Source organism: Stegodyphus dumicola, chromosome X2 (assembly GCF_044657685.1).
Source record: "Stegodyphus dumicola isolate Sdum_Otavi_A_Nest chromosome X2, ASM4465768v1".
Classification (NCBI taxonomy): domain Eukaryota; kingdom Metazoa; phylum Arthropoda; class Arachnida; order Araneae; family Eresidae; genus Stegodyphus; species Stegodyphus dumicola.
The window spans coordinates 103268460-103282225 of record NC_140781.1 but is presented as its reverse complement, the minus strand read 5'-3'; the positions used below and the strand labels follow the sequence as shown (position 1 = coordinate 103282225).

The 13766-nt window shown below is 31.8% G+C and overlaps 1 protein-coding gene across 2 annotated transcripts in view; it reads left to right on the top strand.

Annotated features, from left to right (window-relative positions):
• The window catches only part of LOC118184681 (rab-like protein 2A), a 79274-nt gene that overhangs the window by 19847 nt on the left and 45661 nt on the right, over positions 1-13766 (top strand). For both annotated transcript variants that reach the window (XM_035354389.2, XM_035354388.2), the window contains one exon: positions 6953-7064. In XM_035354389.2, coding sequence (XP_035210280.1) covers positions 6953-7064 — 112 coding nt within the window. The remainder of the gene's footprint in view (positions 1-6952; positions 7065-13766) is intronic.

The window sequence follows — 13766 nt, the reverse complement described above, 5'->3', positions numbered from 1 at the left end:
CAGCACAGTCACTGCATTTAACAGTAAAACAATGCATGACTACTTAAACATAAAAGAAATTATATGAGCATAAAAATGTAAGAAATATGAGTTAATTCTAATAATAGCACACATTGGTATCAAAGTCTGCGCAAGTTAGTAAATATTGTAGATTGTTGGTCGTGTCTTTTGGAGCCTTGTTTATATTTTCTCTTATGAATTTTTACACTAAATATGAGTTGTCTGTGCATAAATAACTGACTCAGATGTATTTGTACCACAATAATTACTGAAAATTTATGGATTACGAAATTATTATGTGTTTAAATATGTTATGTGCATGCAAACAAAACAAAGAAAAATATCAAACAAGGGAGAGGGAGAAATATTTTGAGCAAGTAAAAAAACTTTTTTGTAAAAATACATTTCAGTAATTTAGATAAAAATTTTAAAATTACTTTCAAAATAATTTTGGCATTCTTGAAGGGGGAATGCAATGTGTGGTTTACAAAACCCTCCACAGTAAGAATTTTCATAAATTGATTTCCTGCACTATTTCTGTCATTATGCATGTTGTGTGCAAAATTTAATTAATAAACTGCTATAATTGATACTTGGGATTTATTAAAAGAAAATTTCTCTGTTCTGTAGCCATCTCCTTTTTTTTAAATCACATTTTCCATTTATAATACCAGAAAAATTTGTACAAGGGCTATTTTGAAGAATGAATCTCTGTTTGTTGCCACTATAAACAGGCTTGACATTTTTCATGGAATATAAATAAATTGGCTAGAAAGTGCATTTAAGTTTGAACACAGTATCTGATAAGTTGAGGACCAACAAAATCTTGATATACAATGTACTTTTAAAATTAATTAACCACATAAATTTAAAATTGATATTAAAAGGTAAGTGGAATAATATACATTCAAAAGGGTTTATCTGAAGCAAACTTTTTGCAGAGATTTGCAGCCCTCATTTATTATAAAAAGAGAGGACTGACATAACTGCAGAACATGAAAAAGCAATTTCAGTAATAAATTAAAATTAACTTCTTCAATCAGATCATGTATTTTTAATTTTAAAAAATAGTTTCATATACATGTAAGAAAATATTACTATTAAATTTACCAATCTGAGTTTTCTGCAAATCAAAATTTCATTTGTTTGCATTCAAAGTTGAGTATGCACTACAGGCATTTGCAGAATAAGTAGTTGCAAATAGTTGGAATTCAGTCATATTTTTATGATGTATTTATTTTGTTTAAATTACAAATAAACATTTAGTGATGTTTTTGCATCTAGATTATATTTATTTATGTTTAATAATATTTGCTGAACTCTTATTTAATTGTTTTAGATTATTATTTGTTAATTTTTTAAGGCAATACTTTTTCATAAAAAGTGTTTTTGTTATTCAGTTTTGTAATTAGCTTTCAGATTCTAATGGAACTTATAATTTATATAATTTTGTAATAATTGGTGAAATATTAGCTCCTATTATGGTTGGCAACATTTTGCCAGGTATTGGGGGTGGGTGAATCATGGCAAAAACTGGCTATGGATCTTCAGGTAACAAATTATCAGTATTTGAAACTGGAATTCTCCTGTCTTGGGATAAGCTGGTATTTTATTCAAGTAAACAAGATTTGCAAAGGTAAAATAACAATAAAATCACATTTCCTAGCAGCTTGCTTCTATTCAAGTTCTATGTTGGTACATATTCTCTCTTTTCTATCAGTTTTCTTGAATTTTAAGAGTGGTGAGGAGATAAAAATACTTGGTTGTTTGATTTGGTCTGGCAAAGATCAATCAGGAACATGTTTCGTATTCTTGTTTTCCTGACTGATAAGTATTTCTACTAGTCAAATAAAAAATCTTTAACTGATCAGGTAGAGATCATCATTATTCTTCATAATGAATAGATTAAAATTGTCATTTTCAAATCGGGATGTGAGCATACTTTCTGTTAAATCTTTTAAGCTTATAGTTATAGTATTAGGATATTTCCATTAACTTGATGTTGGCAAAATCTTTGCAAAAAATAAGAAATGTGGCTATGTTCAAAATGATGCTGTGTACGACATTTGCTGTTTGTAAAAATTATAGTGGAATTTTATTTTCTGGTATTGGAGCTAAAAAATATATTCAAAATATAGAGGAACTACTACTTAAGTGTAAAGTAATTCATAAGTCTTTTGATGCATATGCACAAAGAACAACTGAGTGTGATAAGGAGAAAATTGACATAGCCAGTTTACAGAGTTTTTTTTTTTTTTTTTTTTTTTTAATAGATGTAACTTTGCCTTTTCACTTATGGAAAATAAAGTTTTCAAAAATTTGGCTTGTTTACTTCGTCCAGGATACAAAGCATCTGCTCAGAAAGCTTGGCTCTGAAAATTTAACTCTAGTAATTGGTGGGTAATTGAAATAATATCTATTATGACTTACAACAACATATATTTAGATCAGTAAAAAATCATATGGTGAGTTTTGAAGATTTTGAAAGAAAAAACAAAATAGAATTTTAAGCAGAAGTATAGTAACAAATATGCAAAATAATTTTAGTGTAAAATAAAAAAAATGTAGTGACAAATGATACAAAAAATAATTACTTTGTAAATGTTATCACCTTTGCCTCAGCAAAAACTCAACCTTGGCTTCTGTCATTCCTAGTGACCATTGTTGAAAATATGTGGCTTATTTGCACTTGAGCCCCACAAATGTATAATTATAATTTTAATGAAATATACTGAGGATTATGTCAAGTGATCAAATTAAAATCAGGCTAAAGATTGGGAAAATTGTGTGGTTGCATGTTCCTATAAATACTGTTTTTGTGTTCACATCTAAATGTATTGTTGTAACTTACTTGTCAATATATTTAGAGCTGAATGAGAATATCAAAATGCTGTCAGAATTTGAAAAGTCACTACCTGACTTCTGCTGGATTTAGTAACACATTCTTAAAATTGAAATGTTCCTACAAAGAATGATGTAAAAATGACATAAATTAAAAACATTTAACTGTTAAAGATTTCTTTTGCATTGCAGTATACTACTTGCTGAACACAGAGCTATTAACACTGTATATGATGGGGAAAATAGAAGAATAGTAGACATTCCTTGACTGTGATCTTATTTATGTTATCATTCAGATATTGTTATCAAACTGCCCATGTGTATACAAAAACGTGGAAAATACATCACTTTTTGTCATCAATAGTTTGATTAATAATATTGTCAACATATTATTGGAAAAAAAATTACTGAAGTAAAGTAGTCAAAAGGTCAAAATAGATTATAAAAATTGCCAATGTAAGAAAAATTTTGCCAAGTAAGGGATTGTGTCACCAAAAGAACCTGTTTTTAATTTTAGTCAAACCATTTAAAAGTAGGCCAAAAAAAGCAGTTTGAGTTTGGCATAGATTTTAAATAATTGCATCAGTTTTGAGGATGATCAAATACTTGTCTCTCTTCTTCAGGAATAAAAAAAAATTTCCCTAGAATTTTTTTTTCCTTTCCTTCTTTAAAGAAAATAATAAAACCTGAAAACATCTATATCAAGTTGCTTTTTGCCTAATTTAATATTAGCGTGTTCTCATACAGTGGATGAGAGATGTTAAAGTATTAAGATTACAAATATAGTATCGGTCAAATAATTTCCAGAAGTTGTAAGCAGTTCAGAAATGAACTGTTGTGTTAAAGATGTTATAAACAGTTCATAAGCAAATTTATCTATAGGAGATCTCCATTTTCTTTTTAAAAAGGCTTGCTATAGGCTATTTCTTTGAAGTTAGATCCTGTTTATAATCCAAAATGTTTTTTTGTTTTTCTAAAATAAGGTAAAACATTTTGTGAAAACAATTTCATTGCTGTGGATGTTAAAGTTCTGCAAATGTAAAACTAACTTTCGTACTCATATATGTAATACGTTGATCACTCTTTCTGCAGTCCACATATTGGACATTGTTGCAGAAGTATATAACTCACTTCGTAAAAAGGCTTTTATCAATTTCTGCTATTTTGTCGAGCCTTCCGAATTTTACCATAAGCTCTCTTTAGAACACTTTGAGTATAAAATTGCCATGGGTGACTGTTCCAATTTATTACTGCTTGTTGGCCATACTCAGCTGTTCTTTTCTTCGATCAACAGATATTTATTCTCTCGACCAGGTATAAATGAACTTGAATTCAGGCACCAATGTGATTCTGCAGCCTTCCTTTTTTTTTTTTCTCCAAAATGCAAGGAAAAAATATGTTAACAGTTAAATTTATATCCTTGTTTGTAAAAACCAAAGGTGGCTTATCGAGAGTCATTCAGTTTCATCAAAGAAAAGCACGGATAATTATGTGTTGTGTCTTCATGCACAGTACATATGGATAACTGATGCTAAATCATGGTGCTTGGTTACAATTTCATGGTCAGTGGGATAACATATGATGTAGTACTCTAATGTATTGCTGCAAAATTCATTAGTATTCATAATTTGTATCATTTGTTTGCATTCATCATGCTTTAATGAATTAAAAATAAAACAGTTGTATAACCATTATGTGCAAAATTTAATAATAGCTCTCAGAGGCTAAAATTCACCTTGAAGCATTATTGGTTTAAATTGTCAACTTTTTTGACTAAAGAAAGTTTATAAGTATTCAAGTATTCCACAAAATAACACACCGAAGGTTATTGGTGGGTGTATAAGTAGAAAAAATTTTCTTGGGAAAGGGAAGGTACATTGTAAACAGGTATAGATTCTCCCTCCCTAAAATTGTTTTCTTTTCGGTCAGATCTCATGTAGTATAACTGATAATTATTCACAGAATAGGTCTTCCTATCTAGAATTTTAAATACATTTGAAAAAGATGCATGTGATTCTGCACATAAAAGAGAATATCAGCTAAGGCTAGCTGCTGAAGCCTTATATGTAGTTCTGTAGAAAAACTGTAAACGCATTCATTAAAAGTAAATCTTCTGAAAAATTTAGCAGCATTTTGAAATTTTGGGAATTTGCAAAATGGCGCTGCATTTCTAAATACAACTAGCTGAATTTGTATTTTTTAATCTGAAGCAAATCATGAAATAATTTTTATTATGTATTGTTTAGCTGATTCATATATATATATTCATGGAATCAGAAGCATTTTCTGCCATTTAAATCATGTCTTAAGAATTAAGAGTATGATTTTTGTTCCATATCTTGTAGAAAGTATTCCTTTCAAAAGCTTTCAAAGTTAAAAACTGTGCATCATCGAAAATTAATAGAGTATAAATATTTTTCCTTGGAATTCGTTCTCTAGCTCAATAAATAATTTGCCTTTTATTTATGAGAAAGAAATGCATTGACAAAATTGACTGAAGGGGTTGAACCTTTAAAATCCTGATATAGGTTATAAAGATTTATTCAGAATTAATTGATATTGCGTGCTGAAGTTTTTCTGCAATCAAACAGAAAGTAATCCATATACAGTTATCTACTTTGACAGAATATCATCTCTTCTCACCATCCTGAATCTTTGGCACACTTCTTTCTCATAACAGCCATCCAAGAGCAATTACATAATAGCCAACATACCAACATCTAACTTGTAGGGGTAAAAGCACACAATGGACTTGAAGGAAATGAAAAAATGATTGACTATCTAGCCAAAGAGGTGGCACATGACAAAGATGTAAGGCAATGCCAACATGTCACTTCCTTCATCCCACCTTAAATGTATTCTCCATCATAAAACATAATTGTCTGGCAACAAGAATGGAATAACAGCAGTATAGGATGTTATGCTCATTCCTTCATTTCAAACATCTCCTCTGATCTCCACATCATCAGCCTACAATTCAGACATTTTATCACCAGCTTGGCCCTTTTTTAACTTATTTCAAAAGCCATGGTATCAGCACTACTAGTGTCTGCATTTAAGGCCAAGAGGGCAGCCCTGACCATTACATACACAGTTGTCCACTTACCATCCCTTTGCATCTATGATCACCTTCAACTGACCCAAACAACATGGCAGTGTACAAATGTATCCTGGTTACAATTTGGGCAGCCATCACAAAAATCTGCAAGATCCTAAATAAAGCATCTTTAGGACAGGACATCTATCAGGCTAACTAACCAAGACCTTGTGTGCAAACTTTCATGTCTCATCTAGCATGATCTTATCAATGCGGAGTATGTATATATGGCATAGTGTAAGCACAACTGATGAACTCTGAATAACTTGGTTAATTCATAAACTGTATAGAGCTATAATCAAACATGTCTTTCATATATAATTGTTTTGTATTTGTGTGCAGCATTTTACTTGTATTCCTTTTTATGTTTCGTGTTCTTATATATGTATTTTATTTATGTGTTGTATTTGTGTTTTATATTTTATATTCCATGTTTCATGTTCTGATATTCCTACATATTTCTTGCAGCCTCTGTCTCCAAAATAGTAGTCATTGTTTTGCCATCTAGCCCTTGTATGACCATGTAACTATGCAATGTAAATTCTTTAACTGTTCAGTAATCTCTGGATAGTGGATGATGAGGGCATACATCTGTTTATTGTTCTAGTAAATGTCAGTTACGGCCGGCCTCCATCACCTGTCTGTTCTTTCTAGCAGTCTCAGCATGTTGTTAAAAATAAGATTACAAACATTTTAGCCATTTGACATTTCTAATGGCTAGGCTACAAAATAATGGTAAAATTATGCTGGGGAATTTTTTTAATAAGTGTGAATGAAATGTGCAATTTCTTCTTTTTTCCTGTGCTAATACTGGTAACAAGAAAATACCCCCCCCAAAAAAAAGAATTTAAAAAATATAATCTGTGTTTCTTCATCTTTCATGTAATTTTCAAAGCCTAGTGCAAATGTGTGTCAAAGTATGTTATTTTAGTATGAGTTATCATAATTCTTATTAACAGGTTTGAAGAAAATTAAAGCATTGTGACTCAGATGTTCATTTATTTTATGTTGCAGGTATTTGACAGTACTAGGAAACCAACATATAAAAGCCTTACAAGGTGGTATACTGAGTTACGAGAATATCGTCCAGAAATACCTTGCCTTTGTGCTGCAAATAAGATAGATGGTAATGGACATTTTATTTCTTTCAAATTTATTTAAACATTGTGGTTTTTATTCATACTTAATCAGTTTGAGATAACTATGATATTTGTGATTTTAAGGTGGTATACCTACAGTTGGTTCTCAGGTAAGCATTAATCTGTTTTGTATAGCCTGTTAGGCCCAATTAGTGGCAGGGTGGTTAAAACTGCAAATGCTGTGAGTTCGACCTGAGTTTGATCCTAGGCAGACTTGTTAACTACATAGTTGTTTTTCACGATTTATCTAAGTAACATGAGTATGAGCCTTTCCCATAGGAAACCTTTCATGAATATATTCCTCCCCTTAGGCAGACATCCTTTTATATCTTGCCATATTTGAATAACCAAATCTTACCTTAGTTGGTGATAAACATAGACGTCAAGTTACTATATTTCTGCATGTACTCTTTGCACCTTTTTACCTACTAATAAAGACTTTAAATGCAAAATGAATATTTTTTCAATAGTAGGTCATTTATTTTTAGACGGTAACTTAATAAACTCTTATTTGGTCGTAACAAAGCTAGCTCATATCAGAAGCGTTCAGTGCTTACAGTTTAATTGAGATTATTCCTTGGAATAGTGCTGGCACTAGGCGTTTTGCCCACCCTGTAAAATCTCTGCTGTTTCTAAATTTTGCTGCCCATTGCCTCCTTAAATTCTAAAAATTTTACTTTCCAGTGCTTTAACCTAAATTTAAAAAAAAAATTACCATCTCTATTTTATTTATTGCTCAGTGTTTTTCTAAATTGAAAAAAGGTACCACTTCTAAATTCTGCTGCTTTGGCCCTGCTTAGGAATTACACTGACAGGGGAAATTAAAAGAATGACTATAAAAACATATGTAAATGACTTTGAAGGTAAGAACATTTGAACTTGCACAAGACCTTCAATTTGCTGTTCCTGATGTATATTCAAAATGCAGAACTGTGTATTTCTACAACAAATAACTTAAATAAGAACATAGTGAATGTGATATTAAGATATGTAAGAGTTGGTGTTTCAACTTTTTAATCATACATAGAAAAAATTATTTATTTGCGTCTTCATCTCTGATTGAAATGTATACTTTGCTGTGATTTTACATGTTGAGTATTAGATTGGCGAGAATTCGTGCGGTAACAAAATGTGTTCACTATAGGTAATGCCTTGAAGCTCTTGGCAAGTGTTAGAAGGTGGCTGCAATGATGGAAGTTGGCATTCTAGTGTGTCCCACTCATGTTCTCTTGGATTTAGAGCCAAAGAATATATGGGCCACACCATCCTCTGGTTTGCTTCACCTTTGGTCACTTTTGCAGCATGATTTGCTAATGTTATTATTGATTGCACATCTGAATTACTTGACATGAGGATCAATAACTTTATCACTGTATATTTCATCTTCATAATCACACCGTTAAAAATGTGTGGACACCAGTGTGGGTGTCCAAATGTTGTCTGCCCATACCATAATCTCACCATCTTTACAGCCCTGCTTTTCATGGATATATTCCAACTTCCATGAAAAGCAGGACAGTGCAAAACTCCATGCAAAAGCGAGACTCATCATTAAAGAGAATTCATCTTTTTCATATTACATTGATAATCTCTGTATTTTATAGCCTGAGGTAGTGAGACACAAATCTTTTTTTTTTTTTTTTTTACATGTATACAGCCCTTTTTTATGCAGTTTGCCACTCTTGGTATATCTGGATAGTTGATTTTCTTCAGGTGCAGTGAACTGCTTTGGAATATGGGCTAACGTGAGTTTTCTGTTTCTTTTAGCAACCATTACCAAAAAATGTTCCTGTGAGCCTATTGTGCCACATTTTTTTAACCTAGTTCATAATCTGTATCTTTAACCTGTTTCTGGATTTTTCGTGGTTACTTAAGGCTTTTATAGACCTATGTCCATGTCTGTCCTACTTCCATTCTCCAAACATATGCTGTTTTCTGTTAGTTTGTCCAATGCCTTCCCAACAATATGTTCCAACTTCAGCATGCAAGACTTTTACTCAGCTACTCAAACAGTTCTTGAAATCAGAAATTGAAGCACCATCTTGCACTCGTTTACAGACATAGCAAAATAACAAGCACACACATTTTTCACATTTGTTAGCAAAATTTCTTCTGTTGTTTGAATGTGTGATAATAATGACCTTGATCCACCAGCCACTTTTCTTTGGACTTTATGTGATGAAATTAAAGCACTTTCCTTTAGTTGTTCCTTTAGTTTTTGATGCCAATGCCCAGTGTTTTCTTAAGTCTAATTAAAGGTAGGTGTTTGGTAGCTCAAGTTTTTTTTTTTCCCCCCAATGGCAGATAGTGAACAGTTACAGATGTAACAGAGTACATTAATCTATTCTAAGGACAGATCTGGTGGTCTCTTTATTATGGAGGCACTTAATAGGTGGGCCACCATTGCCTCCTATGAAGGGGACAGACAGTTACAACCATACCTTCTCCGGGATTCGAACCCAAGCCCTTCGGTATCACAGTCAGGCTCCCCTAACCACTATATCATCTGGATGGCAAAGCATCTGGTTCAAAGTTAACATTATTACCCAGTCCAAGATTCACCTTCACTGCACAGATATGTAAATATGCTAATTTTTGTGCACATTCTTTCGTCATGTGTGGAAATGAGTCTTAGGAAATGCTTCAAATTCTGATTTCAGGGTTTGTATGTAGCTAGATAAAAATTTTATTCAGTAATAATCCATGGACTAACTTGTGGGAGCTGACTTTAAAGACATAGATGGCTTTATAGTCATTATATACTTTTCTTCATGATTAAGGAAGTTGTTGCCTTGCATCCAGGTTTTTCTTCATGCCATGTGTTTATGGTAATTTTAGAGCTTAAACAATGGTCATAAAGCAAATGTTTATGCTTCTATTAACTAAATGAATCAGGTTCAGAAAAATGACACGTTTTAATAAAGGATAAAAAGACTCTATTTCTGAAATAGTAAAATATTGATATGTAAATGGGTTCAGAAGAGGTAACAGGCGAAGAAAATGCATATAGATATAGGGGTTTAAATTGTTGTGAAGTTGCTAAATATCCTCCAAGTAGATTCAATTTTACTATTATTGCATATATGGAAGGGCAAGTATTCTCTTAAGAAATGTAACACTTAGCTCCCATTTAAAAGAAATTAATTTAAACTTTCTAAATGGGAATACAAAAATGAGTACATCTGCAAAAGAAACAGGCGCCATTTGCATTTGCGCATCATGGGAAATATTTTACATAATATGAGAGCAATAAGTGGAGATTTTGTGGTTTCCCGAAGTTTAGTAGAAGTCGTAATTTTATAGAGTAGATTAAATATTAATTATTGTAGGTGTTCTGAACCATGAAGTATTTTCTGTGCCTACAGAATATGGCTGTTTCATTTTTGACGGGAATGAGTGTTAAATATGAAAAGAAGAATCTCATTATAATGAACTCAAGGAGCAAAATATTGGTTCACTATACCTTATGGTGTGCTATATCCAATCTGATAAGAAAATTGGTTTGTCTTACAAAGAACTGAAAAAATTGGCTTTTGAATCAACACACACACAAATGCCAAGTGTGTGAACTGAAGTGAATAATATCTCTAAAGAAATTGTATTAAGGGTTAATTAAAGTTATTTGTTTTATGCAGTCATTAAATATTTCCTGAAGTATTATTAACATTCTTAAACCTATCCAGTCAGCCATTTAAGTGCAAATAGGAGTCTGTGTAATGTGTATGGTAAATTCATTAGCCTTAATCTGAAGTAATCTGTCCAGATATTGCCAGATCGTGACTTCTTTAAATAGTGAATTATTATGACAATGCCTCTTCAACATCCTTATGCTCAGTGTTTTTCAGCTTTTCCTCTGTATCCAATTTTCTCCCATAAGCAGAAATCATAAAGTCAAAAATTTCCATATGGTTTAACTGTAGATTAGGTAAACTGTATTCCTAGCTGATATTGATTTATCTACATCCATTTTGTATTTTCAAATCTCACCGTAACTTCAATGTAGAATGCGTTCTGCTTTCATCTTGCCATAGGATAAATTTTTGACACAGAAAATTTTGACTACAGAATGAAGAGTGTTAGGTCAAAGAGTATGTGAATTTGTGCCCTTATGGAAAAAGTGAAAAAGGAAAGTAGTCATTACTAATATGCCCTATTCGGGCCCCCAGCAGTGGCCAAGCAGTAAAGTCGCTGAACATTGGTAGTTCGGTCTCAGGTTCAAATCCCACGAACAGGCTGATTGCATGGGCATTTTCGGGGTTTTTCCAATGTGTAACTTGTATACGAGCCAGCTTCCCTTAGAAAGTCTTCCACAAAGGCATCCCTCCCCTTAGGCAGGTAGCCCTAGTGTGCTTTGCCGTAATCTGAATAAGCCAATCTCACTATGCCCTATTCAGTGTTCAAATGAGAACACATTCATTTCTCCCAAGATATGTATGATTTTAAGCATTGTGGTAACCAGACATTTTGCCATCTGGAGCAATCCCAGAGTTTGCCGCCCCTCTCAGTAAGTAAGCAAATAATTGAAAAATATGAAAATGACATGTAGGAAAAGAAACTAAAAACTATGTTTATTTTTTAAGTAAACATTTTAATTCCAATATTTTATATTACTATTTTGCTTGTTTTTCTGTTTGTAAAACCATCGACGACATTGTAAAGCTCTACTCTCTTGCAACAATTGCTGTCATGCAGACAATGTAAAAAGACCAAAAGCAAAATAAGTCTTAAATACTTTTTAAATGGTAATTTATTTAGAAAACTCTTATCGCAACGTTCAGACTTTGCAGAAATTGTGAGGTAAGTTTGCTGTAGTATTAGAATATTTAGAACTTCTGAAGATTGTGCTTTAAAAAAAAAAAAAAAATGTAGAAGTTCAAAGGGGGGGTCTGCCTTTCAACATCCCTGTTTTCATTTTTTTCCAATAAATAATGGAAATAAAACTCTGAAATATTTGTCTATCAAAAAATTCTTCCTTATTAATGTTATCATGACCATGATTTATTCAACATTTGTGTCACATGTAAAGTTTTAACTAACCCCATCTTTTTAACGATTTTCTTTTCCTAGCCATTTTTTCTTGAGTTTGAGAGTGGCAACATGTGTAACTTTTAATTTTTTGTTTATGTTGTGAAAAGAACTAAAGATAGGAATTTTGATGTAAAAATGTTGTTTTTCTTTGGATTAAATAAATTAAATGCTTGCTTTCCTAAATCGCATGAATGCTGGTAGCATATTTTATTGCCTTCATGAACATAATTTTTTAATGATACACTTGGCAGGACAGTGTGAATAATTTGAAATCTGAAGAATTTCTTAAATTAATTAGGTAAGCATAATTAATTTTTGTATTTAGAGGTGCTAGGTCTTTTGATAGCTCATATAGTTCAGCGTTCTGCTTTTACTAAAGCTTACAATAAATTAGAAAAGCTAAGTATTGAACATTGTGTAGATATTTGTGTGCTTGAAACTGAATTAAATATTTTTATTTTAAAAGGAGAACATTTGGATCAAACTCACTTAGACATTTTAGCTGTACTAATGGAAAATGGATTTGAAAAAGAGTATGGAATTGTGTAAGATTTTCATGAAAAGGGTTTAGAAATTAAGAAAGTTCTATGTTTGTGTTCTGTGAAGAGCTATGGTTTATGTTTTGAAGTTTTGCATTCTATGAAGAACTATGATCTAAGTTCTATATTCTATAAACAACTATGTTCTATATCTTAGGAGTTCTATGCTCTATTAATATGTTTCTAATACCTAACATTCAACACTGTATGAAGAATTATGTTCTGTTTCCTGAAATTCCATGTCATATTGAAGAGCTTTTATATCTGAAGTTCTGTATTCTCTGAAGCTTAGTATTCTATTCCCTGCTATTCTATGCTATGTGAAGAACTAGGCTCTATACCTTGAAGTTCTATGAACTATGCTCTATTCCCCAAAGTCTTATCTTCTAGTGCCTGAAGCTCAATGTTTATGAAGAACTATGTTCATTTTCCTGTAGTTCAGTGTTCTGTGAAGAACTGTGTTCTATTTCCTGATGTTAAATGCTCTATGAAGAACTAGGTTTTACACCTAGAAGTTCTATGAAGAACTGTACATTTCCTGAAATTCTGTGCTGTGGGTTCTACAAAGAACTATTTCTTTTTCTGTATTATGTTCTGTTGCCTTTATCTTACATTAAAGAACAAAATTCCAGCAGCCTTTGAAAGATGGAGGGATTAAAGATGTGAATGAAAAAAAATCCTGGTAGAGCGAAGACTTACCTACCCAATATGAAGAAGCTTGCAAGCAATGAAACCCCTTCCTAGAAACTAGACTTATAAAATCTTTAAAACTTCTGTTTGGAATGTTATATGTTCCGTTTGGGTTAAGTTGCCACCTGACAACTTAAGGTGGGAGGATGTCACATCTGAAGTTTTAACTAACTCCATGTGTTAATGATTTTCTTTGTGTAGCAGTTTTACTGAGTTTGTAAGTGGAAGCATTTGTAATTTTAACATATTTTCTTATGAAAGGAATTAAAGATAGGAATTCGTTTGTTTGGAAATTAAAATCAAATTAAAGCTAGAAAAAAGTTTGTTTCTTTCGGATTAAGTACATTAATTAAGTGTTCACTTCCCCCAATTGCATGAATGCTGGTAGCATTATTTTATTTTCTGTTTTAACAAATTGCGTTTTTCATTTGA